Source organism: Podarcis muralis, chromosome 6 (assembly GCF_964188315.1).
Source record: "Podarcis muralis chromosome 6, rPodMur119.hap1.1, whole genome shotgun sequence".
Taxonomy (NCBI): domain Eukaryota; kingdom Metazoa; phylum Chordata; class Lepidosauria; order Squamata; family Lacertidae; genus Podarcis; species Podarcis muralis.
Window position 1 is genome coordinate 89,278,741 of NC_135660.1, and position 25,648 is coordinate 89,304,388.

General features: G+C 49.6%; 1 protein-coding gene across 1 annotated transcript in view; it reads left to right on the forward strand.

Annotated features, from left to right (window-relative positions):
* Positions 1–2,879: 2,879 nt before the first annotated feature.
* DRGX (dorsal root ganglia homeobox) overlaps positions 2,880–25,648 on the forward strand; it is a 39,163-nt gene continuing 16,394 nt past the window's right edge. The window contains exons 1-6 of the mRNA XM_028728896.2: positions 2,880–3,078; positions 3,638–3,695; positions 7,515–7,612; positions 7,933–8,034; positions 18,600–18,772; positions 21,469–21,581. Coding sequence (XP_028584729.2) covers positions 3,662–3,695; positions 7,515–7,612; positions 7,933–8,034; positions 18,600–18,772; positions 21,469–21,581 — 520 coding nt within the window. The 5' untranslated portion in view covers positions 2,880–3,078; positions 3,638–3,661. The remainder of the gene's footprint in view (positions 3,079–3,637; positions 3,696–7,514; positions 7,613–7,932; positions 8,035–18,599; positions 18,773–21,468; positions 21,582–25,648) is intronic.

Genomic DNA, 25,648 nt, shown 5'->3' on the forward strand with positions numbered 1-25,648 from the left:
CCGCACCTCCGCCACACGGCTCTCTGCCATCCAAGAGCGGCTGTCCTGCTACACACAAACACACGCGCGTAATGCTTTTTATACTGGCTCAGATTTTCTACCAGATTCAGGGAGTTAGGAAAGTCTCCAGTCCAGGGTATACGACTAAGAATGCGTCCTGAATGGAAGCATTTCCTCTCTCCCTCCACGCACACTTACTTGGGCGGGTGCTCCACAGAACACAGTTCTGGCCGCCCGCTTCTCTGTTTTTAGACGGGGAGTTCGGTTTGCCTGCGCAACCGCGGCCGGGGCAGCCTGTTGTCAATTCCGCTCCAATGTAAACGAGCGGAGACGGGCCGCGGAGGCGAACCACCTCCTCTCTCGACCAAACCAGAGGGTCGCACTGACCCTCCGAAGGACAAACTTCTTGAAATCCAAGCCACCCGTTTCCCTGACCGTCGTTTAACTTGGAAAGACACTCAAGGCGCCAGATAAGACGGGTTTCTCTTTTTCTCGGGGTAGTGGGCGGCGGCGGGGGGGGGGGGCGTAACTGCGAAGGCCTTTGGCATATTTGTGCTTACTCGAAAGTAAGCCTCACTGAGGCCAGTGGCACTTGCTCCTAAGCCAGGATGCACCGAATTGCGCGGAGATCGTGAACCGACGGGGCCGCTGTCCCTGGTGCTGAACCTGCAACACGCTTTCGTGGGCGGAGGGGATGGGTCCGGTTTCATACCCAAATGAAAGAGGCGCTGGGGTGGCCCTGGGGGACAGAGAGAGGGTGAAGCTCTCTAAAGCCCTGTTCTCCCAAGGGTGCTTTGTTTTCCCTTTCTTTGCAACAAGCCCTCGATTATCTCACGCGCAATGTAAGTAAGTTGATCTCTTTTATATGACAGGCCATCTCTGCGCTCTCTATCTCGCGTCTGCAAGCCATAAAGGCAGCTCCAGCCGGTTAGAATGGGACCCTAGAGAGGGCCCTTTTTCGTTTCTCGGCGCGCAGAATCCAGGGCGGACTCGGAGCCCCTGGGCAGAATACGCTGAACTTGCAGACTACGAGCAGCAGAGAAGGGCAAAAGCGATGGAGGAAGACGTGGAGCCAGAAGAGCGAGGCATCCACCCTTCACACAAACACACACACACGCAAACACACACAAGCAAGCCTGAAGAGTGCCATAATGAAGTTATGATTATTTTATTAGGGTTCTTAGGATAAAATCTACTCTCTCTCTGTCAGACAAGAGAGAGAGAGAGAAGGAAGGAAAGCCGCATCTGTTTCCAAACCAGGGAGCCATCGGTGCCAATCCCGTCCGGGGAGTTTATAGCCGTGGATATGCCTGAGAAATAGGAGCCTTCGGAATTACGCAGCGTGGTAGCGGCGGCGGCGGCTTCGTCTCCCCCACTCGCCTCCCACCCGCTTTGGGGGCTCTGTTGAGCTAAACTAGATCGACTCCCCCACCCTAACAGTCAGGCTGGCGGTTCCCCGACCCTGGAAAGCCAACCCGAAATGGCTTGCCTGGCTGGGGAGTCCAGCGCAGATTCTCCTTGCCCGGGATTCGCCCTTTCGGAAAAGCTGGTGGCAACCAGGATATGAAAAGAACCGGTTTCCACTTTCTGGCACTCGACGTATTTCGGCGGAGCGGAGGTGGCCGGACTCGTGCCTGCTTTCTCTCGGAGACCCTGCCTGGCACGGGACAGCGAGACTCCGAGGAGGACGGCTGCCCCAACCGCTTGTCGCGTAAAAGCGCGTCGGTGCAACTCAGCTGGCGCCTAACGGGAGGGAAACCTTGTTCCTGGGCTGTGCTTTTCGTCTCTCCATCCCTCTCTCGCCTTGCTGCCTTGCTTTAAAATGCACCGTGTCTTGCAAGCGATCCCTGAGCAGGCTAGTCCGTCCTTTTCCTCCTTTTCTAGCTGCGCGTTTCGAAAACAGCCCGTCGTTGCCGTCTGTCCAAGCAAGGCTTGTTCCAACGGAAAACGAGCAGTCTAGACCAAACACAGACAGCCAAACTTATCAACAGTTGTCTGACTTGCATCTTCTGACGCATCTTGAGTGGGTCATAATACCAACTTTATTTTCAGTGGTGCATAAATTAATTACACGCATTTAATAACCCAAATATCATTATATTCCCCCTTTAATATCGTAAAGGCTTTACGCCAGGGAAGCACTTAATCGGGCAGGGGGGGCCATAAGCGGCTATTATGTCGGTGTAATGCTATTATGGAGCCAATTACGCGCCATTATCCCGTCCCCCCGCCCTTTCGGTTTCTGCCATTTGATCCAATCTCGCGCCCCCGAATTTAAATTTTCAGCTGGGTGCTTTAAAAAGACTCATTTTCACCCAGGCCTGGGGGCTGGGCCAGCTCTCTCGCCGCCGAGCCTCCCTCTCGGATGCGCTTTAAAAGTAATTGCGAAGGGTCCCAGCGCATCTCATTTGCAGACGGGAAGCGAGCATCAATCCGGAGACCCCTCGCTGTGAACAAAATCAAACTCCGCTTTGGAAAGGCGAGGCGGCTCCGGCAAAGCCCACCGAATGGGCCATTAGCGGGAGGGCGGGCGGGCGAGCGGGAGGGGGGAGGAACGTGCCAGCCAGCCGGGCACAAGTGCCAGCCCCGCTTGGCCACCTCTGCCCAGAGGTAAAGTGGTACGCCCCCAGGGACCCCGTCGGGGCCTGGGGAGCCTGGCGCGAGCGCGAGCTGCTTAGGGAAGGTCTATGTGGGATCCTCACCCCACCCCACCCGTGGGCTCCCCCCATCCTCCTCCTCCCCCCTTCGCATTCCTGCTGTTTACTGAGAAATGACGCGCTTCCCCCCCTCCACGCACCACGTGGGTCATTTGGAAGGCCCAGTAGACCTATCCAAGTTACTCACTGTAGACAGCGCTGGCAATAATCAGATTAAGGCCAATTACGCGTGAGATTATAAAAGCAAGTGCTGAGAGGCTGAGCGGACGGCAGACAGTTCCGTCAAGACATCTGCCCATTGGCACGGCTCCGCCGAGGCCTTGTGGCTGCCTCGACGCCAGGAGAAGGACGAGCAACCGCAGCTGGGGCGCGGGCGAGCGCTGCCTCCTCCAGCCGCCCCTCTGCCTCCACGCCGCCTTCGGTAGGGCTTTCACTTTCCTTGTTGTTCCTTGACGGGGCGGGTTTGGAGTCTTTTTGGGGGTCTTAGTGGGGGCTGAACAGCTCTTCCCGAACGGGGGAAGTGGGGAGACCAGTATCCGGCTCATTGCCGCCGCCAATAAAGGATTCCCCAGAATTGCTGCCTCGGCTTTCTAAGCTTCTCTCCCCATTCCTCAAATTTTGTCCCTCCTTTCGAAAGACGAAGAGGTCGGCATGGGGGGCCGGCCGGAGGAGCTTCGCTCTCCTCTCCCTCTCCCTCTGGCACAGCGGACGCGACCTATCCTTTAGCCAAAGTTCCCCGGGAACTTTTATCCTCTTCGCCTAGCGTCGAAACGCCCGCGCCGTCGAAAGAGAGGGCCCACCTGAGCGCTGCGCCTCGGGGTCTCTTGCTCTGCTGCTTGGGGGTTCCTTGTTTTGATTAGATTGGAGGTCAGGATGAAGAACCACCTCTCGCCCTTGGAGCTGGGGGGCGGGCGTCGCGGGAGAGAGATTTATTCCTTTGCCTGTTACTGACCTCCTTCTCCCTGCGCTGTTTGTTCCAGAGTTCCCGCCCGCCTCTCGCCACTATGTTTTATTTCCACTGTCCCCCGCAGCTGGAGGGTGAGTGTTGTTGTCGAAGCTCAAACCGTAAGTAGGAGCGCAAACTTCGATCTCGACGGACCTTCTCTGCGAGGCTCCCAGCGTTTGGGCCTGGAGCGCAGAGGGAGGCGCTGAGCGCACAGGCAAGCTGGCAGGCAGCGGCTAACCCCGACCGATCAGTACAGAAAATCTCATTTTGCTTATTTTATTTCTGTTTCGCCTCTTCGGAAATTGTAGCCCGCCCGCCCTGGGCGCCGCCGGCCCCCGCCCCATCGGAGTACTGGGTTGGGAAGCGGCCTTAATTGCCTTCCTCTTGGAAGCGCCTTCGGCTGGGGCGCGCGTCTTTTTGCGCGCTGCGCGGCTACACTTTTGGCCACCTGCCTCCCCTCTGCGGCTGCAAGAGCCGCGGGCGATGGGGCCGCCCGGCCGGGGATCCTCTTTCCTCTCCCAGCAGCACAGATGTTCTTGTTCCGCCTTTAATCGGGAGGCTTTCTGGAGGTGGGGGGGGGGGCTGCCCCCCGTCTCTCGCCCGGGGGCAACATAAATCTTTCATACAGTTTTGGAAACCGGCTTCTGCGACGTCAGTCGGGAGCAGCAGCGAAGTGGCGGTGGAGAGCTTGGGGGGCCGTGGATAGAGCTGTGGGGCAGGCCCCAGTGGTGGCATTGGCTGTCGGGCGCCGCCTCCTTTAAAACTAGTCAGTAAGTTTTTGTCCGTTACAAAGTGAATAGAAGGAAGAGAAAAGGAAACAGGGTGAAATCTGATTTTAAGACGGGGCGGCCGCAGCTAAAACCCGCTGTTCAAGCTGTTCCTAAGCTTCGTTGTCAGGGAGGTAAGGCCGGTTGAGCTAAGGGATTGCTTTCCAGGGGTCGAAAAGTTCCTCGGGGTTTCTTCTGAGCCAAGCTGGGTATGCAGAGAGGCGCGGGAGTCTCGGAGACCCCTTCCGTCCGATGAGTTTCCTTTCGTTATTCCCTTCTGTCTCTGTTCTGGAGTCGCGAGAATCTGGACTTTATCCGGAATCTTTCCGGGCCCGCAAAGCCCTTTCCAAGGCCGAGCTGAATTTCGGCCCTCCGCTTGATCTGAATCTAGCCCTCCAAATCCAATTGGCAAGGGTCTGACCAGCGCTGGTGCAAGCCAGGATCGGACTGCCTTGTGGGCCCGCAATTGAGCAGCAGACCCCGAGAAAGGTTGCACTTTTACTTGGAAGTAAATCCCATTTGCCCTGCGGGCCTTTTCACGCCGAGTGAGTAGCCATTCACTTACCATTAGGCAAAACGAAGGCGGCTGATTTGGGGTCTCCGGAAATGGCAGCAAATGATTCGTTCTTTGCAATTTCATTTCGTGTGTATTTTTATTGCCATGGAAGAGCCAGGCGCTCGGGTGGGTGGGAACTTGCCTTCTTCGGGTGCCCAACTACCTTGACCAGCTTTGGATATTATGTACCTTGAAGGGGGGGGCACTTCCGGCTCCGCTTCAGGCACAAAGTATTTTGGGCGCGCCCTGTTCCTGCAAGAATTCGGAATTTCACCAACCCATCACCAGGCTCAGCGTTGGGATCAAGCCAATTCCCTCACCCTCCGTGAACTCGGTGGCGCTTACTCCCAAGTAACACATCGAGATGGCGGTGCGGGTCAATCCATTATCGGCAATCCCAATTAACTGAGCTGAAAACAGGGAACCGGGTGGCGGTGGTTCTCCCTGGCTGACGCATCTTATGGCAAAGGAGGCAGCCCTGGAAGCAGCTGAGGGGCGCAGCGCTCGCTGGGTACCAGCCCAGCCCTGAGCTGCGCCACAGATGTAAATGGCACCTCATAGTAAATGGGTTGGGACTGGAGTTACTCTCAACCGTTGGTCTTGGGAAGAGCCGGTGTTTCCTCGGAATATTCTGCCACCGCTTTAGCCCGAGGCAACCTCCGGCCTCATCCCTGTCTGCGCCAGAGACAGAGAGGGGCGCGCGGCGGTGGGGTGGGGGGAAGAGTTTGGGCAGGAGGCAGAAAACCAAAGGAACCCTGTCTTCGTCAAATCTCCTGATTTTGAAAGTCAAAAACCGGTAGAATGGGCTCAGAAGCCTGGCAAAAATCGTATGGAGAAATCGGGGGGGGGGGGGGTGTCCCACGCACAACCAGTATCTTTAATAGTGCTAAAAATCTCGCCCTGATAAGCTGAGACGACCCTCCTCCCTGTCCCGGAAAAAAGGAGCAAAAACGTCCATCTCCATCAATTCATTTCAGACAAAATCATACCCCCTTATAGGCACATATAGTGGCTGGGCGGGGAATAAGAATAAGAATAATAATAATAATAATAATAATAATAATAATAATAATAATAATAATAATTGCTTTAGCTGAGATTCATGCATTATTGTGGGTTGGAGTAGATGACTCGTGGGGTCCCTTCCAGCTCTTATTCTATGACACATTCCCACCCTCCGCAGGGCAACTATTGACAGGTAGGTCTCCTTCCCCAATTTGTATCCCAGTCTTCCCTGAACTGCTAGTAGTGGAATCGTGCCTCCTTTTCTCGTTACTGACAAATAAGAAACTCACTCCAAATCATTTACGAGATTGAAAGGGGTACATTGAAAATCAAAGCAACCCGTTAGGAAATTTTGAATTAATCTTAACCCTTCCAGCAGCCCTCTGGCAATCCGAGCCATTTTTGGGTGGGCCCAGAGGGGAGAAGGTGCGCGCAAACTCGCTCGCAGTCGCGGTGCTTTTGCTGGGGAGGCGAAGCGCCTCGACGCGCCTCCGAAAATCTATTTCAGGTTCGCTGCTGCGTAAGTGGTCTGCAAGCTCGCAGCCATTAGGAAGGGCCGACAAAAGGCCCGCCGCACGTTTGAGGCTTTAAATCGATTTAGTCACAAATGAGGTAATGGGGCTCGGACCCAGTAATGGGATTTCAGTCCCAGGAATGTGTTTGGGGTGGGGTGGAAGGGAATAATGCCTTTTATGATCCTAAATAGTAGCCCTTCTTTGCCCGATGGCGCCGCGGCCCGGTTTGTTTTCTGACGGCAACTTTGGAAACCTGAGCAAGTCACATCCAGTCCTGCAACTTGGACGTAAAGTGTACAATCAAAAGACAGAAATAAAAGTCCGGATTCAGAGCCGGGCCGGGCCTCTCCTCCTCCGGTTTCCCGTAGCCACGTCGCTGCCCCCCGGCCGTCGGTGGCGAGGAGAGGAAGCTCTTGCAACCGTCGTTTATTTCGCCGCGATCGCCCCAAACCGGCCAGGTGGCAGCTTTGAAAACGTCCCGGGGGCAGAGCAGGGGCGCTGAACCTCGTTTTCCGCAGCCTCCCCAGCTTCTTTTCTCCCCAAATCGACGCCCTTCGAAATGGAGAGGATCTCGCGCTTCTGTACCGCGCGCCTCTCTCCGGGTTGCGCCCAGTTCTACCCACTAGGCAGCTAGGCCTTACAGTGGCGCCCTTTGGGGAAGCCAAGGAGGAGCCGGAGCGAGAGTCTGGGTCACCCCAAGGCGCAAAATCCCCCTTGCCCACCCGCATAATGATTTGCAAATCGGGAGCGCCGCCCCGTCTGTTTTCCCCGCGGGAGAAAGCCGCTTCGGAGTGGGGGAGGCTTTCGGTCCCTGGTTATGCAACCTACAGCTTCCCCGCAGAAAGCGACTGGCCGGTGCAGCGTGTTGCTTGGTGCTCAACGGACAACGGCCCTGTCCCAAATGCATTTTTATTTTTTGGGTGGGGGCGGGAAGGGCATTTTTGGCTGGGCCCTCTTTGCTCCCCAAACTCCTCACAGCCTCAGCCGGGCGGCGGCGGCTTAGGGTACTTTCCCTCCGTCCGCCCCTTCCAGCCTCCGACCCCCGCTTCTCCTCGCCCCGTCCCGCAGGTGCCACGCCCTTCGGCGGCCCGTCCGCGGCGGACTTCGACGACGGCTTCTTGCGGCGGAAGCAGCGGCGGAACCGGACCACCTTCACCCTCCAGCAGGTACCCGGCAGCTGCCGTCGAGCCTCCCCGCCCTGGATGGTTGGAGTCGAGGCCCGCCGGGAAGCCCTGGCCGGTCTCGTAGGGGAAGGGTCTTCGTGGGTGCCGCCGCCGCGCGCGAAGGACCGGCCCGCGCTGGGTTGGACGGGGCGGGCTGCAGGGAAAGCCGCGCCCTCCACCGGCGTCGTGGCCTCTGCGGAGGCGGCAGGACGGAGCCCCCCCCCCCGCTGGAGGAGGAGGTGGTCTTGCTTGGCCCTGGTTCTCCTCGGCCCGCCCCGTCGCGTCCTGCCCTCGCCTGACGCGGCTTCTTGCTCTCCCGCCAGCTGGAAGCCCTGGAGGCCGTGTTCGCGCAGACCCATTACCCCGACGTGTTCACCCGGGAGGAGCTGGCCATGAAGATCAACCTCACGGAAGCCCGCGTCCAGGTAAGGGGCAGGTCTGGCGGGGAAGGAAGGGCAGCAGTAGGGCCGGATTTCGGTTTGATGAGGCCCTAAGCTCTTGAAGATAATGGGGCCCTTTATATGTCCAGCTGTCCTTCGTCGACAACAAATTGTCGCTGTTTTTGGTGTTGAATATATGCTATCTGGTAATTTATGGACCTCATAGGTATCTAAAGCCATTTGCACCTGCAGAATGTAGGCACCCTATATAGAGAAATGAGCAAACCAGTGATATTTTAGGGAGCAGGCTAGGAGGCGGGGCCCATCATAGGAACCTGCACAACACAAAACACTGTTGCTGTATGTAGGTTTTATTTTATTTGTTTTTTATCTTATATTTTGGAAACGTACACCCAGTTTTATTTTACTTTAAATTTTGGGGGGGCTCCCAAGAGGGTGGGGCCCTAAGCTTGTATTTAGCTTATACCTAAATCCGGCACCGGGCAGCAGCAAAAGTTTTTCCCACCTGCATCCTCCTCTCCTTCTCCTCCCCCCCCCAGCTTTTCTCCTCTTCCTCCTCTTCATCATCATCATCATCATTTATTTATTTATTTACTTATATGCCGCCTCAGCCACTCTGGGCAGCTCCCAACAGCAACAACAACAGTAGTAAAAACATAATAGAGGATCAAACACTAAAAACTTCCCTGTACTTCAGTTTTCTTTTAAAAAATCACATAGTCATTTCCAGTGCTTTTTGCTAGGGGGGAATGGGACTGGCGCAGGGGTACACATACCCCTAAACATTTTGTGAATCTAAGTTTGGCCTCATTGAGGGGCGGTATTTCAATATGAGTAGGAAAATGAGAGTACCCCTAAACATTTTTTAAATAATAAGATAATCATAATAATTTATTACTTATACCCCGCCCATCTGGCCAGGCCTCCCCAGCCACTCTGGGCAGCTCCCAACACAATATTAAAAACAGGATAAAACACTAAACATTAAAAACTTCCCTAAACGGGGCTGCCTTCAGATGTCTTCTAAAAGTCAGGTAGTTGTTTATTTCCTTGACACCTGACCTGATGGGAGGGCGTTCCACAGGGCAGGCACTACCACAGAGAAGGCCCTCTGCCTGGTTCCCTGCAACCTCACTTCTCGCAGGGAGGGAACCGCCAGAAGGCCCTCGGAGCTGGACCTCAGTGTCTGGGTTGGATGATGGGAGTGAAGATTCTTCTTCTTCTTCTTCTTCTTCTTCTTCTTCTTCTTCTTCTTCTTCTTCTTCTTCTTCTTCTTCTTCTTCTTCTTCTTCTTCTTCCTCCTTCATGTTTTTGACATCATCGCCCCCACCCCGGGCTGTGAGGAAAGGCCTATTTGCACATTTGGCCAAAGCAAGCAAATGAAGCCGATCTGTCATTTTCATGATGCACTTTAATAACATCAACATAATGTGGAATATTAGATTAGGTTGATTAATCGGTCATTCATAATTAACCAGTGATAATGTTCTACACTAATTTGTCCGTGTCTCTAAGGTACTAAATTACATCGATGCGCATCCATTTCCTTGCATTGGAGGAGGGGGGTGGGGGTGGGGGGGATGGAGGAGGAGGACGAGGAGGAGGAGGAAGAAGAGGCGGGTGGGGAAGAGGGTGGGGCGCACAGGACGGATGTGACTCTTTCCAGCTGGCTCTCTCCTCCTTTCCAAAGCTGCTGTCGGAGGAAATGGGCTTCCTCTGACCACAGGGCAAGCCTCTGACAGGAGGCAAGCCCCACTGGTGTGCTTAGGAGTCACTTTCCTGCCCTTGGGCTGCTCTGGAACAAGGGCGTTCAGTAACTTGCGAACTGCCTGCCTGCCTTGTGGACGTTTCTTCCTCTTCTCTTAGTTTTTAGTGTCCTGTACAATGTACGCAAACACACACTGTGGGAAGACTTTAAATGTTATTAATAGCCTAATGCAGTTTATTTCTAACTGTATTTTGGAGACTGCTGCTTCACGTTGCCGTACCATCCCACATTTCTCTGATGAAAATAGGGATGTCCTATTCAATAATAATAATAATAATAATAATAATAATAATAATAATAATAATACTTCCCTGCACATCTGTCTGGGTTGCCCCAGCCACTCTGGGTGGCTTCCAACATATATAAAACCATAACATTTTAGCAGCAGAACAAGAGGAAACTAGCAGCAGAACAAGAGGAAACTGGACTACAACTTGGAAAGAACAATGGGGGGAGGCCTATTAAAGATTTGAAGCTAAATGGTTTAAAAATAACTTTAAGAATAATTATAAAAAGAAAAGCCAGCAAGGAGTTGGGGGAAAAATGGGATTTATGGATTTTAACAATTCCAGGCAGACAACATGGATTGGTGATCAGAGGGAAATTAAACCGGGGACAGCGGGGGGAGAACTAGAATCCAAAGGCTTGCCAACTTTTTTCTGAATTAGTTTCTTTTCATCTACTATACTCTTTATTTTCTTATTTCTTATATTTCTATCGTGTGGGGTGTTTTTATCATTAAAAAAAAGGGAAATTGTGGAATGGAAATGGGGTGGGCCCTGGGGAGAGAACTTTTGTCTTTCAATATGAGGATTGTATAAATTTAAATTTAAATTTGAATAATGGTTTAAACAAATTAAGCTTTAATTAGAACTGAGAACTTGTGGAGCCAACAATATGAAAGGGGAATATGGTAGGGGTGGGGGAAGGGGGGAGTCCCGGAAAGTAGATGTATGAAAATAAGGCTTTGAACGTACTTTAATCTTTACTTTCTGTACTTTTGAAAATTTTAATAAATATTATTTTTAAAAAAACAACAACATATATAAAACCATAAGCATTAAACATTAAAAAATGTCCTTATACAGGGTTGCCTTTAAGGTAAAGGGACCCCTGACCATTAGGTCCAGTCGTGACCGACTCTGGGGTTGCTGCACTCATCTCGCTTTACTGGCCGAGGGAGCCGGCATACAGCTTCCGGGTCATGTGGCCAGCATGACTAAGCCGCTTCTGGCAAACCAGAGCAGCTCACGGCAACGCCGTTTACCTTCCCGCCAGAGCAGTACCTATTTATCTACTTGCACTTTGACGTGCTTTCGAACTGCTAGGTTGGCAGGAGCAGGGACCGAGCAACGGGAGCTCACTCCATCACGGGGATTCGAACCGCCGACCTTCTGATCGGCAAGTCCTAGGCTCTGTGGTTTAACCCACAGCGTCACCCACAACCCACATGTCTTCTAAAGGTTGTATAGTTACTTATTTCCTTGGCTTGGGGGTCGCATAACTCCATACCCTCCAATATTTCTCCGATGAAAATAGGGACGTCCTAAGGGAAAGCGGCGCATTCCGGGATCAGATCAGAAATCGGGACGGCTTCTGTAAATCCGGGACTGTCCCTGGAAAATAAGGACGCTTGGAGGGCCTGTGTTGCTTGCTGCAACACACCCTTCCTCCCAGTTTCTGACCAAATAAATGTCAGGAAATAAGTTCCATTCATATCAACAGGCAGCCTCGATTCCTTCCCAGCAGTGGCGTAGCGTGGGGGGTGCAGGGGGGGGGGCGGCCGCACCGGGCGCAACATCTGGGATTAGGGCAAATCCACGGGTTAGGGGGCGCAAATTACTTGCCTTGCCCCGGGTGCTGACAACCCACGCTACGCCACTGCTTCCCAGAAGCCCATCCTATTGTGTATGTGGAGGCATTTTCCGTTATTATCAGCGTTAGGACTTCCTTCTTGCAAAAGGTTTTCTCACACCACGGCGATAAACGAAGGTGCAATCCTGCACACGCACACACAAACTGTGCAAGTCCCATAGGTTTGGCTTCTGGGATTCCCAGGCCGAGTCGTTCTCTTGCTTGGGGAGTGACGTCTGCCGGAAGCTGTCTTCTCAAAGATTGATGAAGGATACCTGGTGGCGGCTTTTATGGGGATAGCTTTTTGATGGAGATTCCACAGGCGCTGCTTCTCCCTCCTCCCTCCCTAGCCCTGGAGCTGGAGCTGGCAGAAAAGACGGGGGTCATTAGGGTTCTGCTCCGGCAACTTAGAAGCTTCAAAATTTCAGCACGTTAAAAAGCCACCAGACTTCATTTTGATCTGCAAATCACATTTCAGCGCTCAAGAGAAGTAACTCAGACTCATCCTGCTCTCTAGTGATGGTAGGTGCTTTGCTACCCAGAAAAAGGGGTGCAGCTGTCCTCAAATAGAAGCTGCACCATCACTACTTGTGAGAACACAGCATGTTAAGGGTTTGTGTGAACAGAGGCGCCAGCAGTATAAGCGTTATGCTGAAAATCTACACACACACACACACACACACACACACAGAGAGAGAGAGAGAGAGAGAGAGAGAGAGAGAGAACTTGCCTTGCAATAGCCAGCCTTTCGCTCAGCTCAGACGTGTTATTTATGGGGTTTTTCCATCCTGCTGTTTCTGTCTTCTTTTTATGTAGGTGCTCGGGGTTAAGACTATGCAAAGATCTAATTGTAGGAAATATAATAGCATGCCTTTTCTTCCCCAGGGTCATGTTAGTATCTCTTAAAACCCAATGGCTAAGGAGAGATAATGGAATTCACTGCAGTAAATTGGGGATTGTAAACAAATTATTTCTTCCATAATCAGATTATGCAACCCTGATTATTAAATCTGAACATGAATCATTGGTCATGTGCAGGGAAATTAAACTGATTATTATTATTTGGACATTCAAATCTCCTTTTTGTGAGTACATTGGAGGTGATAGCTTGGGGTTTTCCCTCCCACCATTTTAGCAATTGGTGCCTAAAGACTGCACTGCAAATTGAGATAAATGGGACAATTATTGGGCATTCAGAAGTGGAAGATCATAACTTCTCCCTGAAAGGTGCAAGGGCGAGATAGGGGTGGTGACAATTAGAGTGCTTAGCCTTGTTGTGCGCCATTATGCAAGCAGACAATAGATGCTGGGTTTTGCTTTCATGCTGGGGACCTGCTGGGGAAACGGGAAGGGAACCATGTTTACATTTCTCCCCCTTGCTCATTCAAATATGATTAATGTGCTGGAAAGCCACGTCTTAATCGAAGATGATGTTGTCAAACAAAAACTAAATAGGGAAATAAACGACTTCATCAGGCCCTTTCTTCAGAAGCCGGCAAACTGTCATTGCAAAGTCATTAAAATATGATAATGAAAAATAGCTCAATTAAATGTTGTTATAGCTGTGACCTTCATTCAATTAAGACACAAGGAAGTGTCTGCAATTGGCTTTGCATTTAAGTCTCCTAAATTTAGAACGCAGATAAAATCATTATTCAGCCTTTGCTGATACACGCAATTAAAAGCAGGCTAAATAAAAATGGAACGATAACAATGCGCCGCACATTGTAATCATCTTTTAAATTGTGCATTTCCTTAGCCCTAGCTGGGAAAGCCTGATTTTCTATACGCATAATAACATCCACAACCTGGTTAAGCCAGCCTATTTTCAGTTTAAAATAATGGGCAGCCCAGTTACATTCCCATTTGCCTCTAGTCGGGCTAAATCCAAGTCTTGTGGCATAACCGGATTGTGGCTTCCCTTGTCACAGCCCAATTAAACTGAAGCACTTGGGTTTTGGCTACTTAATCCCACTGATAATTAGTGGGACTGAATATGCTTAATTCTGGGTGCGTGAGGTTTTCAGAATGAACTACCAAGGCCATTGTTGTTCTGTGTGGAAGCCATGGGGCAAAACTGACAATATGTAGATTGTTCTTAAAAGTGAGAAGAAACTTTCCATAAGCTGTATCAGCTAGTTTCAGGACCAAGCTAGATAAGATGTTAATTGTGTGCATGCTATTAACATAAACATATTTTTTTAAAGTGAAATGGTACCCAGAGGGATGATACAGCAGGCTTGGGACTGGTGTGTGTGTTTAAATTTTTCTTTTAACTTTTCTAACCAAAAGCTCTTCTCCGAATCTGCTATTTGCATTTTAAGGGCAGCTTGCGTTGCATTGGCTTAATATGCAAATAGCAGCTTCAGAGACTTTTTTTTATTCTTGGAATCATGGCAGGGAGCAGCAGTGGTAGAGATAGTTAAACTTCCCAATATGATAAGTACCGTATTTTTCGCTCTATAAGACGCACCAGACCACAAGACGCACCTAGTTTCTGGAGGAGGAAAACAAGAAAAAAATATTCTGAATCTCAGAAGCCAGAACAGCAAGAGGGATCGCTGCGCAGTGAAATCAGCAATTCCTCTTGCTGTTCTGGCTTCTGGGATAGCTGCGCAGCCTGCATTCGCTCCATAAGATGCACACACATTTCCCCTTACTTTTTAGGAGGGAAAAAGTGAGTCTTATAGAGCAAAAAATACGGTAGATCCTTGCTGGATCAGACTGAAGGCCTGTCTGATTAGGTCAAGGTTGCAGGTTTGATCCCCATACGAGACAGCTGCTTCCTCCTGCATTGCATTAGACTAGATAAACCTTAGGGTCCCTTCCAACTCTAGAATTCTATGATTCTATTTTGTCTGGCAGTGGCCAGCCAGATTTCCCTGGGGAGCTCCAAGCAGGGCATGAGCAAAGCTCTTTATCCTACTGTTGTTAGGATCTCACCTTATACCAGTGGCGTAGCGTGGGTTGTCAGCACCCGGGGCAAGGCAAGTAATTTGCGCCCCCTAACCCGTGGATTTGCGCCCCCTAACCCGTGGATTTGCGCCCCCTAACCCGTGGATTTGCGCCCCCTAACCTGTGGATTTGCCCTAACCCCAGATGTTGCGCCCGGTGCGGCCGGCCCCCCCTGCACCCCCCACGCTACGCCACTGCCTTATACCAAGTCAAACCAGTGGTCCACCTAGTTCTGAACTGTCTCTACTGACTGGCTCTGAGTGGCTCTCTAGGGCAGGGGTCAGCAAACTTTTTCAGCAGGGGGCCAGTCCACTGTCCCTCAGACCTGGGGGGGGGGGGCTGGACTATATATATATATATATATATGGGGGGAAATGAACGAATTTCAATGCCTCACAAATAACCCAGTGGTGCATTTTAAATAAAATGACACATTCTACTCATGTAAAAACACGCTGATTCCCTGACCGTCCGCGGGCTGGATTTAGAAGGTGATTGGGCTGGATCCGGCCCCTGGGCTTTAGTTTGCCTACCCATGCTCTAGGGTTTCACACTGAAGATACCAGGGATTGAATCGAGCATGTTCTGCCTAATGTGGAGGCACCTCAGGCTTCCCCATAGCCGATACTTACTCAACAAAAGGGGCACAGGTTGATTTCAGTTCCTCTTTAACCAGGGCCTTTGGCCGAATGACATCCGACGCCCCTTTAAAATGTGCCGACGGTGGGTTATTGGGTTGCTTTTGTTTTTATTATGTGTTTTGTGGTTTTATATTGTGATTTTATGTTGTAAGTGCCCCCTACCCAGTGGCGTAGCGTGGGGGGTGCAGGGGGGGCCGGCCGCACCGGGCGCAACATCTGGGGTTAGGGCAAATCCATGGGTTAGGGGGCGCAAATCCACAGGTTAGGGGGCGCAAATTACTTGCCTTGCCCCGGGTGCTGACAACCCACGCTACACCACTGCCCCTACCCCAAGACCTGTGAGTATAGAGCAGTATCCAAATTTAGTAAAGGTAAAGGTACCCCTGCCCGTACGGGCCAGTCTTGACAGATTCTAGGGTTGTGCGCCCATCTCACTCTATAGGCCGGGAGCCAGCGCTTTCCGGAGACACTTCCGGGTCACGTGGCCAGAGTGACAAAGCTGCATCTGGCGAGCCAGAGCTGCACACAGAACGCCGTTTACCTTCCCGCTGGTAAGCGGTCCCTATTTATCTACTTGCACCCGAAGGTGCTTTCGAACTGCTAGGTTGGCAGGCGCTGGGACCGAACGACGGGAGCGCACCCCGCCGCGGGGATTCGAACCGCTGACCTTTCGATCGGCAAGTCCTAGGCGCTGAGGCTTTAACCCACAGCGCCAGCCGCGTCCCCCCGTATCCAAATTTAATTAATAATAAATAATAATAAAATCTAGTTTGGGCCCATTGAAAGTGATTTTATGATGGTCATTCATTTGGCAGCCTGACCAAACTTAGATCATGAAGAACAGAAATAAGCAGGTTTGTTCTTCCTGCAATTCAGTTTGTTTGGGGAAAAGCTGTATAGAGAGGCAAAGAATAGATTACCCTGCTGTCTCAGCATTAGGAACGGGCTGGATGGCTTCTGGTCCCTCAGAGCATATGAACCTGCTTTCTACCATGTCAAACAATTGGTTCTTCTAGCCCAGGGTTTCCCAAACTTGCGTCTCTTGCTGTTTTGGGACTACAGTCCCCATCATCCATGCTAGCTTGGTCCTGCTAGCTAGGGATGATGGGAGTTGTAGTCCCGGAAAGGGCTGGAGATTCAAGTTTGGGAAATCCTGATCGAGCCCATGCGATAGCAACAGTGTTGCCCTCCAGATGCCGTTGAACTACAACTCCCACCACCATTGGCCGTTAGTCATGCCAGCTGGGGCTGATGGGAGTTGGAGTCCAGCAGAATCTGGAGGGCAACATCATATACCTTTTCCTTTTTAAAAAAAATAAAAATCTTTATTAATTTAAAATAAATGCATTTATGAAAAAACAGACGTACATACAAGTAAACAAACATACAATCTAACAAACAAATAACAGAAGAATAAAACAAACCACCACAATATAAGATATAAGAATATACGGTAAATATAATCATAATCATATATGCTCCTGATATTGAACACAATTATAGAACTTATAGAGAAGAAATTTAAAACTGACTTCCAATTAATCTCATTGTAGTTTATCTATCCATTACTTTATACCGCACAGTTACATATTTATTATATAATTTCATTTTACCTCCCTACAAACTTATATTTATACAATACAGGGATCAGTCTAATTCTGCCAAGATGCTTCCTTTTATTCCATAGTTTTCTAAATATTCTTTAAAGATTCTCCAATCCTTATAGACTTTTTGTTTTGGTTGGCCTCTTATGCTTCCTGTGGCTTTCGCTAGCTGCATATATTCTACCATTAGGATTTGCCAATCTTCTGTGTTGGGTATTGTTGTGTTTTTCCAATTTCTTGCTACTAAAATTCTGGCCGCCGTTATTCCGTACATGTACCTTTTCCTTTATAGAATACATTTGAGTTATCTTCTGCATTCAGTCTTCTGTTTCCAACTCCTGAGACACAGGTGAAGGAAAAGGTCCATTGTGGTTGGTGTGGAGGAGTAGCAGCACTGGCTTGACCCATCACTGGTGTTGCTTCTTACTGGGAGGGGTAGGGGAGGCATTGGTGTAGCCTTATTGGAGTTCACCGATTGGGTCTGCGTTGCTCCCGGACAGGAGGAAGAAAGTCAAATGACACCAAGGGTTGGTTCAGAGAAAGAGTTCTTTATTTCTGCTCTCCGGAACAGCAGAAAGGCACTTGCGTGGTCAGTCCACAGCAAGTCCAAAGAAATGAGAAATTTCATGTAGTATATATATCCTCTAGGCACCCTCTCCCCCTTCCCCAGGAATCCAGCCACGTCAGCTTGTACACGCAGGTTGACATCACAGATGTTCCTGCTCCGGCACTCTTAACCATAAAAGGGTATTCCTTCCTGTACTTCTGACCATATAAGGATCTTCCCGTTCCTACTCGTATCTTGGAGCAAGAGGTCACCATCTCCAAGAACACCCTCTGGCGCTGTTCCCAGACTAGGTCTGTGCGTCTTTGTGGTCAGGATATAAGATAAGGCACAGACGTGTCTTCCCTATTCTACTGGTACAGTCAAGGCCATCCTTGCCATCACAAACTGATAAAGGAGAGGGCTCTGAGCACTTGTCTATACAGCCGGGTTTTTGCTTATACATTGACTCAGAGCTCAAGTTAATGGATTTTAGCTAAGGAAAAATAGGGATTTTGGTGCCTATTTCAAACTGCCTGCACAGTCAGTTTTGGGTTTGGGAAACCCATTCCTTCAGTGGGAGATCAGCTTGGTGTCAGCGCACTGGGAGAGCCATTCCCAAGCTACATCTTGGCTAAAGCATCCATGACAGATGACCATCCAACCTCTGCTTAAAAACCTCCAAGGAAGGAGAGTCCACAATCTCCCGAGGGAGTGCGTTCCACTGTCAAACAGCTCTTCCCATCCGAAAATTCTTCCTGATGTAGAGTCGCAATCTCCTTTTGTGTAACATAAAGCCATTGGTTCGAATCCTACCTTCCAGAGCAGGAGAAAACAAGCTTGTTCCCTCTTCCACGTGACAGCGCTTGAGATATTTGAAGATGGCTATCATATCTCGAAGGCAAGTTAACCTCAAAGGTGCATTAAACCCTCATGTGTGGGAAAAACCCTTCCTTTTGATAATCGTCCTTCCCATATTTCTCCCCGTGTTTAAATCAGGTGCTTAGGCCCTACAAAAATTATATATTATAGTGTTTCATTGAATAAGGGCCTCAGAGAAATGCAGATATTCCTGTTGTGGCTCCCTGATGCAGCCTGGTTTTAATAGGCAGAAGCTGATGCTCTCTTACAGTCAAAGCAGAAGAGGAAAGAAAATCCACACAAATGACAATAGTTTGGTGCCCAAGCAAAGCTGCCGATTGGTTCCCTCCTTCCCGATTCAGGTCTGGTTCCAGAACAGAAGGGCAAAATGGAGGAAAACAGAGAGAGGCGCTTCAGACCAAGAAGGACCTAAGGAGACGATGGCTGAGGTGACACCCCCAGGAAGGAATTTAAACTCTCCCTCTCCAGTTGACCAAACCAGGAATAAGAAGGAGAACCTGGAGATTCAACAGAGGTAAGCTTGTCTCGATTTGATATGCGTTTAGTGCTGGGTGGAAGTTTGAAAGCATTTTTTGATTCTCAATTTTTATTTAGGTGGGCGGAGGGGGGGGGGGAAGAGACTTACAGGCCACCGTCTCAATCCTGAATGTGGAGATACATCAAACACACCCCTTTTTTTGGTCATGTGGTTGGGTTAGGATCATAGCAGCCAATTCCTGGGGACGAGGTCCATTCTCCCCAATAAAATATTTGAGGGCCTCTCCCAAGTTGATGGGCACTGCCATTCAAATGGTGTGCGTGTGCCACATCATGTGATTATGTGTGTGAAGCGACTTACTCCCCCCCCAATATTTTATTCAAGTTGGCACCCCTACTTGGCATCACATTGAGCTGTCAGCACAGAGCCTGACAGGGCACAGGATAGCGCAGAGGTGAGGTCTCAGCTGACAATGAAGCCAGACTGAAGCAATGGGTAGCCTTAGTTGTGGGAATGTTCAGGGATGCAGGAAAGGATATATTGTCTGTTTATATCCTTATCCAACTTGTGTTAACAAGTTGCACAATTTCAGCAGAGTAACATTCCCTTCTTTTAAATTTGCAGCGGATGCGTTTGCTCAGGCTCGCTAAAGCCTCTATAGTAACTGTTCTGGTATTTCCCCCTTTCCCCCTCATAAAATATAAGAGACGACACAGTCTTTTACAAAAGTATAAAAAGAGTTTACTCACATTCTGTTCACAATCAGATCCCAGAAGGCAGACTTAGCTTAATGAAGTAACATACACTTGGAATCTATCTCATAAGAAGACAGTCCCTTCGTCCTCTCTTGGCTGGAAGCCAAGAGGGCATCTTTGGCTTAGTAGATGTTGTTTCTTCGATGCATGTGGTGAAAGAGAGAGAGATGGCTGCCCTGCCCTGTGCTTTTGTCATTACCTGCACAGGTGAGGCCACACCCACCTCCAGTTACATGCAGAGGAAGTCTGTCCCAGCCCAGAAGGAAACAGGAAGTTTACCTGCTGGCTGGACAAACATTCCTCACCATGTGTAAACATGTTCACTCTAGGAATGTTGTACTTGACTGCTCTTGTGTTTCACATCTCACATTAGTGAGGATGGCAAGACACCGCTGTCTGAGGTGCTTCAAGGCTATTCCTGGGAGCACACAATGGCAGTAAAATAAGGGGGGAAAGGGGTGTGTGTGTGTGTGGTAGCGACGGGTGGATGAAATAGCTGGTGAACTTGCACGGAGACAGAAACAGAGATGGAAGCAGAGCTGTAGCCAGGGGCAGAACCCAGGCAAAGGGTCTGGCATGCATGGGGGAAGATAGCAGAGGTTTAGTGATAGCTGCTCCTTGTGCCTGAAGAGTCAAGAATAACATATTTAATGTGGCTTTTGGTTTTGTTGGCTGAGCACACTTCACCCATTGTACGAATTGTGATCTTAATTGGCAGATATGGGTAGGTGTGCCCATGCCCCCATACACGACGCAGCGGCAGTAACCGTTGTATGCAGTGGGGCCCAGAGGCCATGAATGTGAGAAGTTGCAGTGAGGCTGCAGAGTCCAACATAAGACTTGGCTCATGGCACCCATAGCTGATGATACTGGGTTTTTTTTAAAAAAAATTCGGCTAGACATGCTCATTTAACACACGTAGAGTGAAAGATCTGTTGCCCAGGTGGTCAAAGGACAGCTATTTTTAGTTGAATGTGTTGAGATGCAATCATACATTTTTATTTTTATTTTAGGTTTGGGTCAATTATTTTTATAGGATTAACACACACTTATATATCAGGCTTAAGGGACGCGGGTGGCGCTGTGGGTTAAACCACAGAGCCTAGGACTTGTCGATCAGAAGGTCGGCGGTTCGAATCCCCGCAACGGGGTGAGCTCCCATTGCTCGGTCCCTGCTCCTGCCAACCTAGCAGTTCGAAAGCAAGTCAACGTGCAAGTAGATAAATAGGTACTGCTCTGGCGGGAAGGTAAACGGCATTTCTGTGTGCTGCTCTGGTTCACCAGAAGCGGCTTAGTCATGCTGTCTACATGACCTGGAAGCTGTACCCCGGCTCCCTTGGCCAATAAAGCCGACTCTGGGGTTGCGGTGCTCATCTGGCGAACCAGAGCAGCGTACGGAAATGCTGTTTACCTTCCTGCTGGAGTGGTACCTATTTATCTACTTGCACTTTGATGTGCTTTTGAACTGCTAGGTTGGGAGGAACAGGGGCTGAGCAATGGGAGCTCACCCCGTTGCAGGGATTCAAACTGCTGACCTTCTGATCAGCAAGTCCTAGGCTCTGTGGTTTAACCCACAGTGCCACCTGCGTCCCATAACACACTTACCAACTCACAAAATAGTGACCACCTGGAGGCATCCATGGTATGTTTGGTAGTCAGCGGAGAGAGAGGCAAAATGACTGGGATATTGGGTGGCCTTGAGAGAGAAGGATCGTCTTCTTGTAACACCAGGCATACCAAGATAGAGCGAGTACGAGTGAATTGATGCAATTGATGCTGGAGTTGTACGTATATGGGTTGCTTGGTCAAATTCCAGATTGAGGGTCGCCAAATGCAATTGATTCCCCTGGTTAACATGGTGACAGGCCAGGCAGCTGGCTCTGGAGCTCTTCAGTTAACGCAATTTTAATTGAGTTTTAATGGGTTTCAACTTCTTTTAAAACCTATTTTCCCCCACTCTCCTCCTATTCCTTGCAGCCTCAGCAGAGCTGTCGGTCCCTCTGGGCCCTTTTTCCCCTCGTGTCTTCCAGGGACTCTCCTCAACACGGCCACCTACGCCCAGGCTTTGTCGCAAGTTGCGTCCCTCAAAGGTAATGGTCTCTTTTTTAAAATCCCAGATTCCACGGCAGAAAAGTGTGCTTTGTGTTTGAGATGGCGATGATAATAACAAAACCAGTTGTGGCTCAGGTGCAGTTTGCTGATTCAGCTGGGGCTTTTGGGCGCAACGGTTGCAGAATTGGCACTTTTGGACGTCGCCTTTTTTTGCTTTTCTGTTCTGACTTTATGGGCAAACGCTCCGATGGATTAGATTTGGGTTGCACTCCTGTATACGCTTATCTAGGAAGAAACTTCACTGAAAACAACGGGACTTACTTCTGAGTAAACATGCAGAGGTTTGTGTCGCATTACATGCAGTTAACCAAATGTCTAAACGAGATTGGGCTGGGTTTTTTTGCAGTAGCCTGGTCTGCAAAGCCAACCGATAAGCCCATGAATGTTCTCCAGTAAGGTGGATGTACGTATTGCTTTTTGCCTCATGAGTGAATCTCACGGAAAAGCTGCTTCTTCCTAGATGTATCTTAAAGAAAATGGGAAATGACCGTCTTTGGCTGCTGCTCTCTGACATGTGCTGCTGAGTCAAACTGTGACTTGTTTCCCATTAGAGTGGCTCTGTGGTTTCATTTGCCACCATTCATATTTTACAGAATAAATGACAGAAGAGGCAATGGGATACCCCAGGATACCAAGGGCTGAACTCTGGCAGGGGTGGCCCATCTTCGAGGCGAGGGGAAGCTGTTTGCCTCTGGAGGCACACCTGCCCCTCCTCCCCACCCCTGGTTTTGCGCCACTGCCGGTCCTGCCAGTGCTCCACCGACACAGTGCTCTTGCCGCTGTAGCCATGTTGTACTGGTAAGCTCTGGTGCAGCTTCAGTGGCAGTGGCAGGGCAGGCGCAACACTGGGACCTGGGCCCAGATCTGCGTTGGGTGGCGCTGGGGCATTTTGCCTGCAGCGGCAGAAAGTCTCGGGCCAGCCCTGAACTCAGATTTGAACCCTGGTTCGTTCACAAAGCTGCAGTAGTTCATCCGTAAAAAGCCAGTTGTTGGCAGAGAGGAGAGCCTTGGTTCACTTGCTTGTGCGAACCGGATTGTTTTCATGAATTAAAAGAGGCAGTTCTTTGATCAGCTTGTGGCACATAGTTGAGAGGGTATTGAAGGTCACCTTGTCCAACTTTCTGCTTGGAATCCAGACCTACGGTATTCTCTTAACAGCCTCTGTTTGAAGACCCACCCCAGATAACGGGTTATATTGTCAGAGGCGATGTTAGGGTTGTACAGGGGGTGCCTGCTGAAATTTGTGGGAATGTTCAGGGATGCAGGAGAGGATATATTGTCTGATTATATCCTTATCCAACTTGGGTTAACAAGTTGCACAATTTCAGCAGAGTAACATTCCCCTTATTTTAAACTTTGCAGCGGATGCGTTTGCTCAGGCTCGCTAAAGCCTCTATAATAACTGTTCTGGTATTTCCCCCTTATTCCCTCATAAAATATAAGAGACGACACAGTCTTTTACAAAAGTATAAAAAGAGTTTACTCACATTCTGTTCACAGTCAGATCCCAGAAGGCAGACTTAGCTTAATGAAGTAACATACACTTGGAATCTATCTCATAAGAAGACAGTCCCTTTGTCCTCTCTTGGCTGGAAGCCAAGAGGGCATCTTTGGCTTAGTAGATGTTGTTTCTTCGATGCATGTGGTGAAAGAAAGAGAGAGATGGCTGCCCTGCCCTGTGCTTTTGTCATTACCTGCACAGGTGAGGCCACACCCACCTCTAGTCACATGCAGAGGAAGTCTGTCCCAGCCCAGAATGAAACAGGAAGTTTACTTTCTGGCTGGACAAACATTCCTCCCCATGTGTAAACATGTTCACTCTAGGAATGTTGTACTTGACTGCTCTTGTGTTTCACATCCTACAAAATTTGACAGCCCAAAGCCTGCCACTGCTATTGTTGAGTCACTCTTACCGTCGAAAGGTCACTACGGATGTTCAACCAAAACCTACCCTCCTGTAACGTTAGCCCATCCGATCTGCTCTCTTGAGACAGCAGAAAACAAGTCTTTGCTCTTTTCTTTGTGACAAACCTTCAGGTATTTGAAGATCGCTACCATGTCTCCCTTCAGTCTTCTCTTCTCTTGGCTAAATACACTCAAGTTTCTTCAACCTTTCTTCATAGGACTTGATTCCAAAACCCTGTTCGTCTTCGTTGGTCTCCTCTCAACCCATTCCAATTTGTCTGCATCCGTCTTGAAATCTGGTGCCCAGAATTGAACACAGTATTCCAGTGAAGCCTGACTAGTGCAGAATAAAATGGAACAATGAGACTTGGAAGCTACACTTCCAGTAAGGCAGTCTAAAATGGCATTAGCCTTTTTTACAGGAACATCACACTGCTGACTCATGTTCAGCTTGTGACTTTGAGGCTGAGTTTGCCCATCCCATAGCTGTGTATTTTATGGGTAGATAGCCCGAACACAGAACTCTCCATCTGCCTCTGTTTAATTTCATTGCTAGTTTTGGGCCAGTTTCCCATTCTATCAAGGCCAGATTGAACTTCATCCCTGCCCAATGATGTGTGAGGAGCTTAAAGCTCTCTTGACCAGGTTCGCCATGCTTTGGCCAAACACAGTTCTCCAGTTCTTGTGATGTGCAATCCATCTTCTGCCAGCTTTCCTTTATCAAGGAAGAACTTGCAGGTTAAAAGTGTGAGTCATTAGAAGCTGGTTTATTTTTTTTTAACCTGGAAATAGCAACTGCAGAAAGACTTGATTAGTATTGAGACCACAGCACGTAGGGAGGGTTGTGGATAATGCCTTCCTTTGGTGCTGTTGTGCCAATGAAGATGGTTCATTGCAGATCCCATAGTGTAATTATGCACCTTTTATCTGCTTTGATTCTTCCAGCTTCATTAGTTGTCCATGCATTCTAGTGTGTGTGTGTGGGGGGGGGGGATATCATTTTTTTTCAACATAGTGCATTATCATCTCTACATGCCCCCCCCCATCAATACCTTTTCTCTAAACTAAAATACCCCAATGCTATAACCTTTTCCCCATAGGTGAGCTGCTCCTTCCGTGGCCCTATTGCTTCCTTCTATGATTGCTAATCTGAGTAGGCCAGTCAGGCAAGAGGTTCTCCAGTAGACTGCCACCATATTTGCCCCAAGTTCCCACTAACCCTGGCATAACGGCCAATGTTGCTCTGATGAAAATAGGGATGTCCTATTCAATGACGAATGGGACGCGGGTGGCGCTGTGGTCTAAACCACAGAGCCTAGGGCTTGCCGATCAGAAGGTCGGTGGTTCGAATTCCCACGATGGGGTGAGCTCCCGTTGTTCGGTCCCTGCTCCTGCCAACCTAGCAGTTCAAAAGCACATCAAAGTGCAAGTAGATAAATAGGTACCTCTCCGGCGGGAAGGTAAACAGCGTTTCTGTGCGCTGCTCTGGTTCGCCAGAAGCGGCTTAGTCATGCTGGCCACATGACCTGTCTGCAGACAAATGCTGGCTCCCTCGGCCTATAGAGCGAGATGAGCGCCGCAACCCCAGAGTCGTCTGTGACTGGACCTAATGGTCAGGGGTACTTTTACCTTTACCTTATTCAATGATGACAATGAATAATGACAATGATGATGATTTTATTATTCATACCCCACCCATTTGACTGGGTTGCCCCAGCCTCTCCGAGTGGCTTCCAACATATATAGAAACATAAGAAAACATTAAACATTTTTTAAAAGCTTCCTTATACGGGGCTGCTTTCCGATGTCTTCTAAAGGTTGTATAGTTGCTTATCTCCTTGGCTCATGGGTCAAATAACTCCATACCCTCCAACATTTCTCCGATGAAAATAGGGACATCCTACTGGGTAAAAGCCTCAGTGCCTAGGGCTTGCCGATCGAAAGGTCGGCGGTTCGAATCCCCGTGGCGGGGTGCGCTCCCGCTGCTCGGTCCCAGCGCCTGCCAACCTAGCAGTTCGAAAGCACCCCTAAGTGCAAGTAGATAAATAGGGACCGCTTACCAGCGGGAAGGTAAACGGCGTTCTGTGTGCTGCGCTGGCTCGCCAGATGCAGCTTTGTCACGCTGGCCACGTGACCCGGA